At 38.0% G+C, this 18,413-nt stretch overlaps 1 protein-coding gene across 1 annotated transcript; it reads right to left on the bottom strand.

Annotated features, from left to right (window-relative positions):
• Nucleotides 1-1,933: 1,933 nt before the first annotated feature.
• On the bottom strand, nt 1,934-17,370 carry LOC148162024 (serine protease 53-like). The gene is made up of 9 exons (XM_088020466.1): nt 15,719-17,370; nt 15,031-15,199; nt 13,892-14,151; nt 13,591-13,724; nt 13,180-13,480; nt 4,363-4,498; nt 3,741-3,988; nt 2,745-2,878; nt 1,934-2,203 (listed from the first exon to the last, which is right to left on the bottom strand). The coding sequence occupies exons 1-9, from the start codon at nt 16,131-16,133 to the stop codon at nt 1,934-1,936; spliced, it is 2,067 nt and encodes a 688-aa protein (XP_087876592.1). The 5' UTR covers nt 16,134-17,370.
• Between the last annotated feature and the right edge of the window lie 1,043 nt (nt 17,371-18,413).

Consider the following 18,413-nt stretch of genomic DNA (forward strand, 5'->3'; position numbering starts at 1 on the left):
AAGGAGAGGTCCTGCGGGATTTCCAGCTCTGCCGATGATGGAGAAAGAGGCAAGAGGCCAAGTGCAGCCACGTCCCTCCAGACACACAGGTCTTGTTTGTATTCCGTGGTTATTCAGGGGTCTGTCTCCCCTCTCGATGAACAGACACACAGAGGTGAAGGCAAGGAGGATGCAGTGAGAGTTGGCAGGCGGGTGTGAGGCACACCACCCATCTGTGCTGCTTGCACGGATGGTCCCAGGTGTGGGAAATAGCTAGGGGTTTCCGTCTCCTTCCCAGGAAGCACACCTCTTGTCATTGGCCCTTCTCACCTTCCCTCCCCGGCAAGGACAATGCCAGCGTCTGTCATTGAACAAATGTCACTCGGGAGTGCCAGTGGACTTGGACAGCATCCACATGAAGGGCGAACAGATGGAAAACATGGTCCAAGACCGTGGGGGCGCATATGAAATCCACTCTGGAGGAAACGTGTGGAGACCCGGTCGGGGACTAGGCCTGGATGTATGTGCATGCTTCCCCCAACTGAGACGGGGGGAGGGGGAGTACAAGGAGCCCCTGCTTGTCAGTGATGACTGGATAGACTGGCTTGCATTGATGCCAGACCAACGGCCCCAAGCCTACTTTGCTGGCTCAAAACCACTCGTGGGCATTCTCTCACCACATTTGTGGGCCAGCTCTGGGGACGTGATGGCCTGGCTTGATATTCTGCTCACGGTCTCACCCGGCTGGCCCGGAGCGGGGAAGTCGAGAGTGGATGCGTTCTCCTCTGCAGGCCAGATGACCCGGGAACCCCTTCCTGGGGCATTCATGCTGTTGGCAGAATGCAACACAAGATGCTCCATCTCTGGTGGTGAAGGCGTTCGTGCTGCTTGTCACCTGGGTGCCATGTTCAGCTCCTTGCCGCCTGGCCTTGGCCTTCCAAAGAGTGAGCACTGAGGTCACCGACCCAGCAGACTGCATCCACCTGCCACCCTCTCCACAGTGTTCGCCCAGACTTCCTCTTCAGGGAGGGGCATCTGGATCCCCTTTGCTGTATGCCTCCAGGAAAAGCATATGTTTTCTGTCATCCGGTTTGGTTTAGTTGATCTTATTTGTTCTAAAAAAAAGTTTTTTCTTTGCAATGTCCCATCTTTACAGCTAACTGTATTCATGATTTCTTCATTTACCGCGACTCCTTTATTTTTTTAATTTTAATTTCAATTGCAGTTAATTTAATATATCGTGCCATATTACTTGTCTGTGTTTATAATCATTTTTCAGTTTCAAACAAGTACTTTGTCTCTATATAGCTGCTCTATGCTTAATTCCTATAATCTTTTTAATCCAAGCCACCATCTCATGATGTTAAGACAGTTTTAATAACTAAGATTGTATTTCTTGTTTGTGGTTTGCCTTTTTCCCCTTTGTTAAATTGTTTAGTTACATATGGAAAATCCAAAGGAAAACTCCTTCTTTCATGTTTATTTTTATATAATTAAGGGTTTTATGTACATTGTGTATTAATTTTTTTATGTTTTACTAACTACTTCAAGCTTTATAATTGTCTTATTCTCTTTAACAACTGAAATAGAATAAGTTTAGGCGTATATGTTTTTGATAGAACACATGAGCGCTCTGAAGTTTTATGAGGTGTGATTATGTATTTGTCAACTTTTCAATTTGATTTATTTTTTTATATTATCTTATTAACTATTATCACAAGTCATGGTGGAAGGTTTTACATTTTTGAAATTTTAATTGTTAAAATCTTTTTTTTTACAATGTTAAAAGAATGTCATTTTAATGGATAGAATTGATGCTTTTCTAAGGAATAACTGCAGAGAAGTTAGGGTCTTAATTCAACTGTTTTGTTTTAATTGGAAGTTCTGATCTCTTTTTTTTTTTTTTTTTTATCACAGTGTGACCAGATTGGTACTGGTCATTATAACCACTGGTTTACAATAGACTCTGCATTACAAGAATCATTAATGATGAAAGTGGCAGTGTTGCCTGTTTATGAAGACTAGATGACTTTGGCTTTTCAACCCAAGGCATGAGTGCCTGGTTTAGGGGATGACCTGTTTTGGCTGATGTGGAAAATATCCAGGAATAGTGTGGGCTGACAATGGTAGCAAGTGCCTTTAGACTGGTAAAGCCTATCTGTCTCCAGCTGCCATTTCCAGACACTGGTCTGCACATAACAGCACTGCCAGGAGTCACAGGTTCCTGTGAAGGCAATGGTAGAATTTTGATTAAAGCCACTGTCTTAAATTCTTACTTATTATTAGACTTTGTTAGTTGGAAAAGAGAAAAACTATTCAGAAAATAAAGAGGTCTCAAATAGCTAGCAGCCAATCAATATAATTACCAAATAGATTCTTCTCATAGGAAACTACTGATAATGCCATTGACCGTTAGTCCATAAAGATGGCATTTATAAAGGCAAATTAAGGTTTCAGATATGATGAAATTTAGAAGCCATGTATTAGAATATACAGAATTATATGAAATTCCTAATTTCTATGGACACCACCAAAACAGCATTTCAGTGTGGATAGTTAAGAATAACAAGTGTCAGATAAACCAGAGATTAATAGCATACATTTTTGAGGAAGTTTGTTCTGCAAGTAATTTTGTTTATTCCCACTGAACAAGAACCCAATTTCTTATATTTATAACTTACTAATTGCATGGTCTACATTTTTATATGTAGAAAAATTTATAGTTTCTATGAATTAGAATTAAAAAAGGAACAGGAACTGTTTACCACATTCGTATCAGAGCCTTTCTCCTGAGTAATGAAGCAGATAATAGAACTGCCAATGTCAGGGTGGAGGTGGGCACAGCCTGAAGCTCCCATCACCTGCATCTGTAACATTTCTGGATTCTCATCTGTTTCTCCTAGAAAAACAGGTACAAAATAAGAAGTCCAAGAGATATAGCCTGCATTGTAACACTAACTAATGAGATGATATCATCATCACTTTAAATTATCTCTAAGTTTTAATGCCAAAAAACTTCATTTATTTTGTTATCACCTTCTTACTGCACATATTTATCCATTCTAATAATTTTCTTCACTTTTTAAATGCCATTCCAAATAATTTGCAATTTTATTTTCATTTGTAAAATATATTTCAAGTCATATCTAACTTCATTTTCTTAAGTATAAGTAAAAACAATGACCTATGTTTTTCATTATTATAAAGTTAGCACATTTAGGGAGCAGTCCATGTCTACTTTATTTACTAAACTTGACTGTACACAGAAAGATCTACCTTGTATCATTTTGCACATTTGAAATCTTATGTAGTCATTATCAAAACGATCATTTTATAAAACCAAAACAAATCCCAGAGAATATCTCTGAGTTTGATCAAAACCCAGACACTGAAAATAGAAGAATCACAGGATGATGGAATCCCTGGTTACACAGCCACATTTTCTTTTTACATTTCGGATCATGTTGTTAATCTAGTATTTACTAATGATTTCTTAGGGTCTCCTTGGATAGTAAGTAGCATGCAATTATAAAACTCCTGAAACCCTTGACTAAATTTTTTCACTGTTAATATAAGTCGATAGTTAAATACAAATTTTTCATGTTCCCATTAAAAATTAGTTGAGTTATGAAAAAAAATTAAAATTAATAATGGAGACAATATTGGCTAGAATTCTTACCTGAATTTTAACATCAAACAAATGGATCCCCCATCTCACATATTTTAGAACCACTGTCCTAATAAGCAAATTAACTACTGACCTGGTTTGAGAACTCTTGGCCCAGAAAGCCAGCATTCTGAGCTACTGAGGTTCTTCAGATGTCCCAATGGTGCTAAGAGCTGAATGGGAGTCTGGACCTCTTGAAGGAGCAGCAGTGCTAGATCATTTCTTGCTGCCCCACTCACCAACCGAAATCTCTCATGCAGTAGAATGTTAGACACCTTAATAACTCTCAGAGGTGCTCCAGGGTGCTTCAGGCCTAGTATTACAGCAGTGTCTTCAGGATTCCTAAGTGTGTAGTTAGAGACTAATTAGAATATATTCACTAGGATATATGAGGCCTTAACAGCCATCAGTATTAGGCTTTGTAATGTATTCCATTAGCTATGATGTATAAAGTTCCTACTTTACCTGTAGGGAAATCAGAACACTATGAAAACTCAAAATTCATACACAGTGGAACTAGGGAGGTATTAACTAAAGGAAATATCAATCAAACACGCTGAGGCAAATTTCTTGCCTAGCCTGATGCAAAGATTCTATAGAGATAAGAGATACTGTTCAGGCATAATATGAAGTGAATTAATTCAAAGAAGACTTCAACAAACTAATTTGAAAATACTTTAGCACAGTGTATTATATGAAGCAGGATGCAAACTTACATGTTCCTGACACAGTGGGCAGCAGTGAGAACCCAAGAGCTGCTAACAAGGGAACCACTGCAAATTTGACTGCCACAGCTGATGATCATGGCTTGCCAAGGCATGGCATATCGTAGAGAAATTCGATCTGCTAAAGCTGAGAATAAAAGTAAATTCAGTACAATCGTCATCTGTAGCCCATCTTTAAAGTTTTCATCCTTCCTATCCCTTCTAAACTTATCACGGTTACTAAAATTGACTTGCAAACACACAGTCTGTATTGTTACAAAGATGCTATTTCCCTAAAAGGAATAATTGCCTTATTGTTATGTTTCCAGATCAATCATTTCTTTATGGTCCAGTTTAATTACCTTTCATTTGTCAAACTATTGGGAACTATTATAGGTCTCTTCCCAAGGGGAATTCTTTTTCAGCTGTTAGTTTGCTTAGTTAGGAGTCATTAATATAGTAAGCAATAAAAAAAGAAGCAAAATTTTATTTGACCATTTATTGGAGAAATAAATTTAAAAATTTAAGTGGAACAGAAGGAACTGAGCTTAATTACTTTTTAAATATTCAGTGACACTTAGGAGGGGATGATGGTGGTATAGCAGGAAGACACTATAGTCACCCCATGCAATGAACACAACTATATAACCATCAAATTATCTGAAATGCAACATAATTTGATCTGAAGACTGAGAGAACAAATTATACAGCTAAAGAGACAGAAGCAGCCATATCAAAGAAGGCAGGAAGTGTGGAGATGTTGTTTGGGAGAGAAATGGCTCATGGCCACTGCAGTGGGTAGGGAGCAATGATGTAGAAGAAGGGTGACAGACAGACTAGCACACATAGCAGTGCACAAGGATAACAAACCCCATAGGAATTAGCTTGGAAAGTGAAAGGGGCTGAATTTTGTAGTTTTAAAGGTCAGTAGGCTTGGCTCTGGGAGAGCCCAGAGGCCTTGAGGCTGCTCCTAGAGAAAAGACAGGTAAACAGCCTGGGAACATACAGTGTGGAAACAGCAATCTGAAGAGCACCTGGGCCACACAGCAGAGAGGCTTCAGTTCAGAGAATGTCCCAGAGGCAGTGTTCATAGACAGACCATCTCCAGGAACAAAGGATCTAGAAAGTACCATTTATGTCCCCTGCCCCTCAGAATAAACACAGGGCCACCTGCGGTAACCAGTGCAGCATGGTTGCTTGCTACACAACTTTTTTACACCATGTTCCACCCCTTTGTGCCCTGGCAAGACTGCCCTTCTCAGTCAAATTTGCCTCAGTCTCAGTGTGGTGGATTTTTCACCAGGGTGGCCTTCCCATAACCCTAGTACAGACTCCTGCCTATGTCACATCTCCCAACCTGAGAGTTTTGTGAAGCCTTGCGTCCAGAGGCAGTGGTAACACATCTCATTTCACAAGCAGTCCAGAACACACCTAGTTAAAACCAACCACATTCAGGCCAGAGTTTAAACACTACCCAGAGCAGGTGAAGAGAGCCACTGTAAAAGACTGGCTGAAATGATAAAGTGGCCAGAATGAAACAAAAGAACAAAGGCAGCACACACTGGAAGCATGCCTGGAAGTGGCAGCATTTGGGGAACAGTAACACGATACAGCAGGTCACTACAGGACCTCTTCTTCCTAAGACCATTACTGTCCAAAGAGGAATTGTAGCTAACCTCCCTAACACAGAGAAATAGGCATGGAGACTTAGACAAAATAAAAAGATGGAGAAATCTGTCTTAAATGAAAGACCAAGATAAGGCCAAGGCCAGATGTCTAAGCAAAACTGCTATAAGTGGCATGCTTGATAGAGGATTCAAAATAATGGTCATAAGGATACTCACTGGATTGAGAAAAGACTGGAAGGCATCAGTGAGACTACTAACACAAAAAATAACATAGGAGATAAAGGGCTTAATAAATGAAATGAGAAACATTCTTGATGGCATGAAGAATAGAAGAAATGAGGAACAAATTAATGATCTAGGAGACAGAATAATGGAAAGTAATCAAGCTGAACAAAAGAGAGAAGAGAGAAGTACACAAAATGAGAATAAACTCAGTGACTCCATCAAATGTAATAACATTCATTTCATAGGAGCCAAGAAGTAGAGAGAAAAGGGGGCACAGAAATTATTTAAAGAGATAGTAACTGAAACTCCCCTAATCTGGAGAAGGAAACATATCCAGATGCACGAAGCACAGAAACCCCTCCACAAAATCAACAAAAGTAGACCCACACCAAGATTTAAACTTACACCAAGTAATTAATTTAATTTAATTCCACCAAGTAATTAAACTAGCAAAATACAGTGACAAGACAAAATTTTGAAAGCAGCAAAACAAAAGAAGACAGTTACATACAAGGAAAATGCATAAGGATAAGAGTGGATTTTCAGCAGGAAGGAGTGGCATGATATTTTTAAAGTGCTAAATGCGGAAAATCTGCAGCCAAGAATACTCTATCTAGCAAGGCTATCCTTCAGAACAGAAGGAAAGATAGTTTTCCAGGCAAAAGACAACTAAAGAAGTTGGTGACCAGTAAACCAGTTCTGCAAGAAATATTAAAAGGGGACTCCTTGAGTGGAAACAGGAGACCAAAAGTTATAGTAGGAAGGTAGGAAACATATGAGGAGTAAAAATTAACACTTCTATAAAATGTCATGCAAGGAACTCAGAAAATAAAAGGATTTAAAATATGACAGCATACGGGGACTGGGTGGCTCATTTGGTTAAGCCCCTTGATTTTGGTCTGGTTTATGATCTCAGGGTTTTGAGTTTGAGCCCAAGTCCAGCTCCATGTTGGGCATAGAGTCTGTTTAAGATTCTCTCTCTCCCTTTCCCCCATCCCTCCCCTCCCCTCTTGCTCACGCTTTCTCAAAAAATAAACAAATAGATAAATAAAGAGATAAATAACAGCAGATATTAAAATGAGAGGCGGAAAGGAGTAAAGAATGGTTTCAAGCTTAAATGACCATAAACTTAATATAGACTGCTACATGTAGAAGATATTATATACAAACCTAATGGTAACTACAAATCAAAGACACTAATAAATATGCAAAGAATAAAGAAAAAATAACCAGGTATATCACTAAAGAAAATCAGCAAACCATTAAAGAAAGACAAGAATGTATCAAAGAAAATCTTCATAAACAACCACAAAGCAAATACATTGATATGTATTTAACAATAATTATGTTGAATGTAAATGGAGTGAATATTCCAATCAGAAGACAAAGAGTGACACAATGGATGTGTCCATCCATGGGGAAGACCCAACTGTATGCTGTCTATAATAGACTCATTTGAGACCTAAAGACACCTGCAGATTGAAATGAGGGGATGGAAAAACATTTATCATGCAAATGGCTATAAGAAGAAAGCCGAAGTGGCAATACTTTTATTGTACAAACTAGACTTTAGATTTTTAAAAAAATTTTTATTTGACAGAGAGAGAGAGAGAGAGCACAAGCAGGGGGAGTGGCAGGCAGAGGCAGAGGGAGAAGCAGGCTCCCCACGGAGGAGGGGGAGCCCAATGTGGGACTCCATCCCAGGATCCTGGATCCCAGGATCATGACCTGAGCCGAAGGCAGTCGCCCAACCAACTGAGCCACCCAGGCACCCCAAACTGGACTTTTAAACAAAGACTATTAACAAAAGACAAAGAAGGGCACTATATAATCATAAAGGGGACAATCCAACAAGAAGATCTAAAACTTGTAAATATTTATACACCCAACATGGGAGAACCCAAATACATAAAGCAGTTAATAACATTAAGGAACTCATTGATAATAATGAAATAATAGTAGTGGACTTTAACACCACACTTACATCAATGGACAGATCATCCAAACAGAAAATCAACAAGGAAACAGGGCTTTAAATGACATAATGGACCAGATAAACTTAACATATATAATCATGACATTCCAACCTAAAAGAGCAAAGGACACATTCTTTTCAAGTGCATTTGGGTCATCCTCCAGAATAGATCACATGTAAGCCCACAAAACAGGCCTCAAGAAATTCAAGATGGAAGTCATACCATGCATCTTTTCTGACCACAATGCTATAAAATGAGAAATTAACCACAAGAAAAAAAAAATCTGGAAAGACCACAAATACATGGAAGTTAAACTAAATATAAGTAATGAATAAGTGAACCAGGAAATCAGAGAAGGAATAAAAAAGTACATGGAAATAAATGAAAATGAAAACACAACAGTCCAAAACTGTTGAGTTTCATCAAAAGTGGTCCTAAGAGGGAAGTACATAGCAATACATACCTAGTTCAACCAGCAAGAAAAGTCTCAAATAAGCTCACCTTACACCTAAAGGAGCTAGCGAAAGAACAATAAACAAAGCCTAAAACCAGGAGAAGGAAGGAAATTATAAACATGAAAACAGAAATAAATGATATAGAAACTAAAAACAACAACAGAACAGATCAATGAAACCAAGAGCTGGTTCTCGGAAAAATACTAATAAAATTGATAAGCCTCCAGGCAGATTTATCAAGAAGCAAAGAGGAAGGACTAAAATAAATAAAATTACAAATGAGAGAGAAATAACAACCAACACCACAAAAATACAAACAGATATACAGATAATTATAAGAAAATATGAGAAACTATATGCCAACAAACTGGACAACTTGGAAGCAATTGGTAAATTCCTAGAAAAAGGAACAGAAAATTTGAAAAGATTGATTACCAACCTATAAATTGAATCAGTAATAATAATGATAAAAAAAAAACTCCCAACAAACAAAAGTCCAGGATGAGATGGCTCCCCAGATGAATTCTACCAAACATTCAGAGTTAATACCTATTCTCAAACTATTCCTAAATACAGAAAAGGAAGGATCACTTCCAAATCCATTCTATGAGGAGAGAATTACTCTAAAATCAAAACCAGAGAAACGCTCCACTAAAAAAGACAATAGGCCAATATCTGATGAACACGGATGGAAAAATTCCTGAGAAAATACTAGCAAATCAAATAGAACAATACATTAAATAAATCATTCACCCACTCAAATCGGATTTATTTCTGAGTGGTAGGTGGTTCAATTATCACAAATCAATGTGATATACCATCAATAAAAGGATAAAACCATATGATTATTTCAAGAGACACAGGAAAAGCATTTGACAAAGTACAAATATCCATTCATGATAAAGATCCTCACCAAGGTAGATTTAGAAGGAACATACTGCAACATAATAAAGGCCATATATGAAAACCCCAGACACCATCAACCACAATGGCAAAAAACAGAGCTCTTTCCCTATTTAGGAAAAAAAAAATGATGTCCACTCTCACCACTGTTATTAATCATAGTATTAGAAGTCCTAGCCTCGGCAATCAGATAAGCACTAGAATCAAAGGCATCCAGTCAGCAAGAAAGAAGCAAAACTTTCACTACCTGCAGATGACGTGACACTATATACAGAAAACTGACATGACTCCAACAAAAATTCAGGTAGAACTGATAAAGTCAAGTCTCAGGATACAAAGTAAATGTGCAGAAATCTGTTACATTTCTATACACCAATTAATGAGCAGCAAAAAGAGAAATTAAGAAAGCAATCCCATTTACAGTTTTACCGAAAACAATAAGATATCTAGGAATAAATGTAACCAGAGGTTTGAAAGACCTGTACTCTGAACTGTAAAACACGGATGAAAGAATTTGTAGAGCACACAAAAAATGATGAACATCCCACAGTCATGCACTGGAAGAAAAATTACTTGAAAATGTCTCTAACCCACAGCAATCTACAAATTTAATGTAATCCTATCAAAACACCACCAGGGTTTTTCATAGAGCTAGAAAAATCCAAAAATTTGTTTGGAACCACAGAAGAACTTTGTTTTTAAATTATTTTACGTATATATTTTTATTATTATGTTCAGTTAGCAAACATATACAGAAGAACTTTAATTGTCAAAGCAATGTTGAAAAAGAAAAGTTAAGCTGGAAGCAGTACATCTAGTCTTCAAGTTATATTACAAAGCTGTAGTGATCAATACAGTATGGTACTGGTACAGAATATACAGATACATAACACACAAAAATAGATCAATGAAACAGAATAGAAAATCCAGAAATAAACACACAATTTTGTGGTCAACTAATCTTTGACAAAGCAGAAAAGAATATCCAATGGCAAAAAGACAGTCTCTTCAACAAATGGTGTTGGGAAAACTGGACAGTCACATGCAGAAGAATGAAACTGGACCACTTTCTTACAGCATACACAAAAATAAACTCAAAATGGATTAAATGTGAAAGCTGAAACCATTAAAATCCTAGAAGAGAGCACCTATAGTAACTTCTCTTGACATCAGCCACAGCAACTTCTTACTAGACACATCTCCTGAGGCAAAGGAAACAAAAGCAAAATTTAACTATTGGGACTTCATCGGGATAAAAAGCTTCTGTACAGAAAAGGAAACAATCAACAAAACTAAAGGCAGCCTGCAGAATGGGGAAAGATATTTGTAAACAATGTATCTGATAAAAGGCTAGTATCGAAAATATAAAAAGCATTTGTTAAACTTAACACCCAAAAGCCCAAACCCCAGTTAGGAAATTTTCAGAAGATATGAACAGATATTTCTGCAAAGAAGACATCCAAATGGCCAACAGACACATGAAAAGATGCTCAACATCACTCATCATCAAGGAACTACAAATCAAAACCACCATGAGTTATCACCCCACACTAGTCAGAATGGCTAAAATTAAAAAAAAAGAAGAAACAACAGATGTTGGCAAGGATGCAGAGAGGAACCCTCTTGCACTGTTGGTGGGAATGAAAACTGGTGCAGCCACTCTGGAGAACAGTATGGAGGTTCCTCAAGACATTAAAATAAAACTGCACTATGACCCAGCAATTGCAGTACCAGGTATTGACCCTCAGAATAAACAATACTGATTCAGAGGGGTACATGCTCCCTGATGTTTATAGTAGCAATGTCCACAATAGCCAAGATATGGAAGCAGCCCATCGACAGATGAATGGATAAAGAAATGTGGTACATATATACTTTGGAATATTACTCAGTCATCAGAAAGGAATGAAATCTTGCCATTTGCAATGACAAGGATGGAACTAGAAGGTATTATTCTAAGCAAAATATGTCATTCAGAGAAAGACAAATACCATATAATTCACTCACATTTGAAATTAAAAAAAAAAAAGCGATGAGCAAAGGGGGAAAAAAAAGAGAGGCAAACCAAGAAACAGACTGTTAATTCTAGAGAACAAACTGATGGTTACCAAGGGGAACTCGGTGGAGGATGGGTGAAACAGGTGATGGGAATGAAGCAATGCACTTGTTGTGATGAGCACATGGTGTTGTATGGAAGTGCAGAATCGCTATATTGTACACCTGAAAGTAATATTACCATGTATGCTAACTGGAATTTAAATAACAACTTTAAGAAATTAAACCTTAGTGTGATGTGCAGTTGTTACTTTAAATATGATTTTCAGGTTTGCCACTTAGGAAAGTGAAGTTTAGAGTTTGTCATAAAAGTTTTGAGTTGAAGTAATACATATATAAATTGAAATATGGTAGAGATAAGAAGATAAGAAGTTCTTTGCTCAGATATTTCAAAGTCCTCATCACTTTGACAATTAACACAGTGTAATTCCCTGGATAGTCTAGATTCTGTCTTCACCTATTCTCTTCCCTTACTCTTTTTATACATCTTATCTCTACCATTATTTCAATTTATATATGTATTAACTACTATTACTTCAACTCAAAACTTTTGGGACAAACTCTAAAATTCACTTTCCTAAGTTGCAAACCTGAAAATCATATTTAAAGTAACAACTGCACATCACACTAAGGTTTAATTTTTTAAAGTTGTTATTTAAATTCCAGTTTGCATACATGGTAATATTACTTTCAGGTGTACAATATAGCGGTTCTACACTTCCATACAACACCATGTGCTCATCACAAGTGCTTTAGAGGGTAGGAATTGGGGGGATGGGTTATTAATACCCTGGTGGTGGGTATTAAGGAGAGCATAATGAAAGGAGCACTGGTTGTTATACACAAACAAGGAATCATGGAACACTACATCAAAAACTAATGATGTGATGTACAGTGATTGACATAACATAATGAAATAAATTTTTTTAAAAAAGCTTTAAAAAAGCACCCATTACTATGGATATGACAGTATGAACATGATAAATAGGTTTAATTCGGTGAAAATATAATATGGAGAAATATGATTTGTTAGAAATAAATTTCTAAGGAAAGAAAAGTGAGGTTGTCATTGATGATAGTATGACAGATTTCATAATAGTAAGGAAAAGAAAGATGGTCACAATGTAACAGATTTCAGTAGAGCATATTAGAGAAATTTTTATATATATTTCTACCAAGAAAGTATATTCTCAACTTAAAATTCTGACATAACTTTTGTTAAGATTCTGTGGTAGTAAAGACGTTCACGTGAGAAGAATAAAAAGTTTGAGTGTCTATGCTAACCTTGTTCCCTCTTTCTATACTGATAATGTGATTAAACCATTCTAGTTCTATGGGTATCACAGTAAATAAGAAAATTATTATAATCACGTCATCTGTATCAGAAAGAAATATTATGGCAGTTAAATAATACACCAAGGATGAAATACCTTTGGAAGTCATAAGGTTAATGATTCCTAATATTTGGTATTAAAAACTCATGCATTTCTCTGGGAAAAAACTCTCCCCCTCCTTTTCTATTTCCATTATCCTTTTCTCTTCATTTTTTTTTCATACCTCCCTGACTACCATTTTCTTGGGCCTTACTCTGAGGCTGTGGCAGAGAGATGAACTGTGGCCGAACAGAAGCAGGAGTGGCAGTAAAAGCTGAGTTGTTTGTAGAGGTAGAGACTGAAAGGGAGATGGAAGCAGAGGTAGTCATGGCCCCTTGCTGGGACCATGGTGCATGGCTGGGCCGTGTAACTCCCTGAAGCCAAAAAAGGAAAGGGCTCACTTGGCTGAAGACGTAGGGCTTTGTGCAATGTTCATCGAAGTGACTCAAAATTCCCACCTGCACCCATGTGTTCTTTTGTTGTAGATGGCATACCAGAGGTGCCCCTAAGTCACCCTGCAAGAAACAAAGAGCAAAATGCCCATGTACACTTTAAAGGAGGCTAGGAAGTAACTTCTGGTTTTGAAGAAGTAACTTTTGCTTTCCACACCCCTCAACTGTATCACCTTACAGCCAGTCTCGCCAAGAGCTTGCTTGGCTTCCACACAGAAAGTGAACTCATTCAGCTTGGGCCAAAACTGGGCACATGTGCTGACTTGCAGTATTTTTAGATGCCTTTTCTGCAGAATTCCAGGACTTCCTAGTGGAAAAGGGAGAACAGAGAGGATTTTAGTTTTACCCTAGTTAGAGGGAGAAATATGGCTGAAGGAAAAGATAATCACAAACCTTCTATTACATGAAAGCATACTACTCCTTCTTTTCAAATATATCATACTTATGCTCATGTAAATATGCTGCATTACTCACCTCTCATGAGGGACCAACTGGGTAGCCAGCAGTCATACAGCTGTATATTTTTCTCTTGCTCCAGGTTCTCCTCTAGACAGATAGGAAGCACCAAGGGTTGAAAATGTAGGGGCTGTTTCAGGAAGATCAGCCCAGGACCCAAAGGTCCCTTGGGACCTAGGTAGGGCATGGCACGGTGAATGCCTACAGTTTGAGCTTGAGCAGGCTCCTGAAGATCAGTAAGCCCCACTTGGACCAGGGCTAGTGCTTCTGAGTTTTTTCTGGGAGGGAAATTTATCAAGCATTTTATTATTACATATTTCAATGTGGAAAAGAACTCTAGAGATAACATGAATAAAATAAAGTCCAGGTGAGCATGAAAGTACTACTATTCCCTTCACTACTTCTGTCTTATTAGGAACACTATGCTTAGACACCTTCAGAAATGAGGAGGTAAGTTTTACAATGCAAACCATTTAATTGTTGAAAATTCCTAACTTGAATTATTAGGCATCCTAATATTTATCGTGAAAGTAAAATACACCAAATACACCAAATAGTGAAATACACCAAAAACTAATGATGTACTGTATGGTGACTAACATAACATAATAAAAAAAAAACACTTAGTGAAATACATTTTGGAAGTTAGGAGTTGAAATATTGTATAGTAATAATATAAATAACTTTGGACAGTTATTCCCTTTCTGGGGGCTTTGTTTTCCTTGTTTGTCCAAAGACTTACTTCACTATGCTAAAAGAAGAAATAAAACTATGCTCAAAAGGATATTTTTCAAAGAGTTATAATTCTTCTACAGATCCATATATTTAAGAGATAACATGGTTGAAGTCAGAAAGTGGAAAACTGTGAACCTTACTATTTAAACTTTCCATCATTTTATTATAGGTAAAATTATACAAAAATAGGGTATCTTTTAACAGTTCTATTGATTTGGATCCTGAAATTATCTCTGAAAAACAGGTAAAGCACCCATTTATGGATACTTGAGATATGACAAGATACAAGTAGAGATGCTTTCTCTTTAGTTAAGAAAATGTAACAGATGTGACTACTGCAAGAAGATACACAAAATTTGATTTCTGTAACAAAGAATATGTACCATCTTTAAAGAATCTTGAAAGGACATACTCAGACTTACATGAAATTTGCACATCTAGCTGAGGTAAGGATCCACTGTTCATTCAGTACAGAGCCAGCACAGAAATGGGAGAAAGAGAGTTGCACGGAAACCATCCAAGGAAATTCACCCACGTCTGCCTCCCAGCAGTTGGGACAGTGGGGCACAAGGCCAGGTCGTAATCCACACTCTGCAGAAGGAATCCATATTTTCAATAGGTGAAGGAAGTATTATTACCTCCTTTACCTGAACAGTTTGATTTCCTATTTTTTGACTTTATCAAAGTGCTTGTAAATTTTCAACTTTAGGAAAGTGCTTGGAAATATAAATTTTAACCCTATATAGTTGGGTATGGGAATAGAGATTGTCTGAATACACCTCTCTGAAAATAACATATGTCTATTCACTCCTCAAATAGAACAGTAAACCATTTCTAAGCACTAAAAGCATTTTTATAATATGCTCTGAAAGGAACTACACTTATAAAAAAACTGTTTCTAGCAAAATTGGTCTTCTCTGAATATGTACATATCTGTTAAGATTTTGTAATCCATTCCCCATTCTCTGATCTAAATAATGGTTTGAATTATGTCCTGCCCAAGTATGAGGGCATGACTTCTGACCTATAGAGAAACTCTTGTAATTAGGCTCTAACAAAGACCTTGGTGCTAAGGATAATAACTCAAATAGATGACTACACTGAACTTGCCTGTGGCTTCATGAGAAATAACAGCTGTCTTGAAGAGCCAGAAAGCCTGGACACTCCCTTTCCAGGCCACACCTAGGTGACACTCAGCCAAAGAAACGTTGAGTTGTGAATACTTGAGAGGATCTTGTTCAGGCTGATGAGACTTGGTTCCAGATTGAGACCCAGGCATCAGAGAAGGTTCTTTTCTTAAAAGGGTGGCTGGAGCAGCAAGCAGATATGAAAAAGTATGAGAAAGAATGTTCTCTTCAGTAAATTTTAAGGAAGACAGTTCCTTGACAGAGCTATCAGAAGAGGAGGCTAAGGCAGGAGAACAGGAGAGAAGGCTGCTGGAGAAAGAATGGAGCAAGAAGGGAAAATATAGAATAAAGGCAATATACCAGAAGAAATGACCAAATAGGAATGGGGCAATGCACATGGTGATGGGAGAGAACAAGGAATAAGAAAGGAAAATGATGGAGAGAGGGGGCTAAGAGATGTAGATGTTACATCAGGGCTTCCATTTGTTTTTGTAATTTGGAATTTGACAACCTTCGGGTAATGAAGTCTTTCAGGAAGCCAAGTACTTGCAAGGGGAAGAAAAGAAAGGGAATGTTTGTGAGCTCACTCAAACGGAGAGAATTGATTTGATATTGGCTTTCTGTTGTACCTATCTCAGTTGACAAAGCTATAAAATACTGATGTGGGGAAGGAATTATTTCTATTGGTTAAAAAAGGTACATGTTTAGACCAGGAACTGAAATGGCTAGTTAAGGGAGTTGCTCTATCTGGCTCAACCTCAGAAGGAACAAATGATATAATTCTATCGGCTTATAATGCCTGTCAGGTCTGATTTCTACTTCAGTATGGATCCATGTTCTGACTTTGTCATGTTTCTGAATAGCAAATGATGCAATCATACCAGTTTCAGGGTGGGCCCCGGATCTCACTGCTTGGGTTTCAGGATGGATCCAAGGGTGAAACATACCAACTTCAGGCTGCAACCCGGAGCTGAAGATCTGAGATTCGGAATTGGTCGATGGTCTGACTTTATTCATTGGAATGTAGAACCAAGATCTAAGTGCATCAGCATCTAGCTTCATCCAGGGTCTGACTGTTTGGATTTCTGAGTAGGGTTGATTCACAGTACCTCTTTGCTGAATCCAGGGGTGATTTATACCGTCAGCCTGACTCCAGGGACTGACAGATTGGGAGTCAGATTTAATCCAGGGTTGAAATGTATCACTGTGAGTCTGTAACCAAGATGTAATTGTATCAAGTTCCAATGAAGTTGGAGGTTTTACTACTTTGCCCTCTGTCTGGGTCCAAATTTGGATTGTTTCAGTTTCAGGTTGAGTCCATGATCTAATTGTATTGGCTTCAGGCTGGTTCCAAGGTTTTATTGAATCCAGTTTAGTCTGGAACCAGTGTCTTATTACTGTACCAGCTTCTAACTGGGTCAGGGGGTATATTTCTATATTTTCAGACTGGGTCCGTGATCTAATTGTAGCAGTTTCAACCTGAATCCAGGGTTGCACTGTACTGATTTCAAGCTTGGTCCAGGATCTGACTGTACTAGTTTCATACTGAGTCCAAGAGCTACTTATACCATTTTGGGTCCCAGAAGATGTCATTTGAGATTCAAGATGGGACCAAGGCCTAACTGCATCATTTTGAGTCAGGTACCAAAATGTGCCTGTATTTCTTTCAGTCCAGATACTGACTGACTGAGACCCAGGCTTGGTCCAGGGTGTGACTGTACTGCTTTTAGACTGGATCCAGAGGTTGAATATACTAGCTTCACTGTGAAACCATGGTCGCAAGGCATCACCTCCAGAAAGGGTCCAGGTTCTTACTTTGTCTTTTTCAGACTTATTCCAGGGGTGGGATATACCAGTTTTTGTTGGAATCCATGGTATGACTGTAGGAGTTTCATGTTGGGCCAAGGGCTCAAATCTATCAGTTTCAAACTGGGTCAAAGTTCTCACTGTTTGAAGTTTTGAGCAGGCCGAGGTACTTACTCTTTCTGTTTCAGTTTTAAACCAATATCGGCTAATATCAGTTTCAGATAGGGGTAAGAGTGTGGCTGCCTGTGACAAAGGCACTCTCCATGATACCAGTGTTTCAAATTCTGGCAAAGGCCATGTATTAACATTATTAATTCCAGGATGTGTCGACAGAAGAGATGCTTGATTTTCTCCTTGAATCAAGGATTGAGTAGAATCACTTTGAGGATGCAATGAAATACTGAATACACCAGCTTCAGGCAGTATCCATGATTTCTTAGACTCAGATATAAGTACAGTCCAAAATATGACCGTATCAGTTACACTCGGTATATAAGAATTTACTGCTTGATATTCAGACTGAGTCCAGGATATAATTGTGGACATTGCAGAATGTGTCCAGGATTTTACTAATGAATATTCATTATGAGTCCATATTTTCACTGTAGAAGCTTTAGTGTCTGTCAAAGGATTTAGAAGAGAGGAGGCCTGGGTCCATGTTGTGACGGTAGAAACAAGTGTCACTGTCCAGGGATTTACTGCTGGAAACACACCTTGGTTCCATGACATGACTCTGGAAGCAAGAGCCTCTGTCCAGGGATTTACTGCTGGAGGTACAGCTTGAGTCCATGATGTGACTCTGGGTGTATCAGTGTCTGTCCAGGGATTTACTGCTGGAGGTACAGCTTGGGTCCATGGAGTGACTCTGGATG

Source organism: Eumetopias jubatus, unplaced genomic scaffold (genome assembly GCF_037043125.1).
Source record: "Eumetopias jubatus isolate StellerSeaLion01/CBP00866 unplaced genomic scaffold, mEumJub1_p1.0 scaffold_27, whole genome shotgun sequence".
Classification (NCBI taxonomy): domain Eukaryota; kingdom Metazoa; phylum Chordata; class Mammalia; order Carnivora; family Otariidae; genus Eumetopias; species Eumetopias jubatus.

Bases quoted from the DNA above. Each gene is read 5' to 3' on its own strand.
- LOC148162024 (XM_088020466.1), bottom strand. From the start codon at position 16,133: ATGTGCATTGCCCCATTCCTATTTGGTCATTTCTTCTGGTATATTGCC. The intron at 13,481-13,590 runs GTGATACAGTTG...TGTTTCTTGCAG, and splicing joins TTGGCGAGACTGGCTGTAAG to GGTGACTTAGGGGCACCTCT. The intron at 3,989-4,362 runs GTAAGTTTGCAT...CTACACACTTAG, and splicing joins GCCCACTGTGTCAGGAACAT to GAATCCTGAAGACACTGCTG.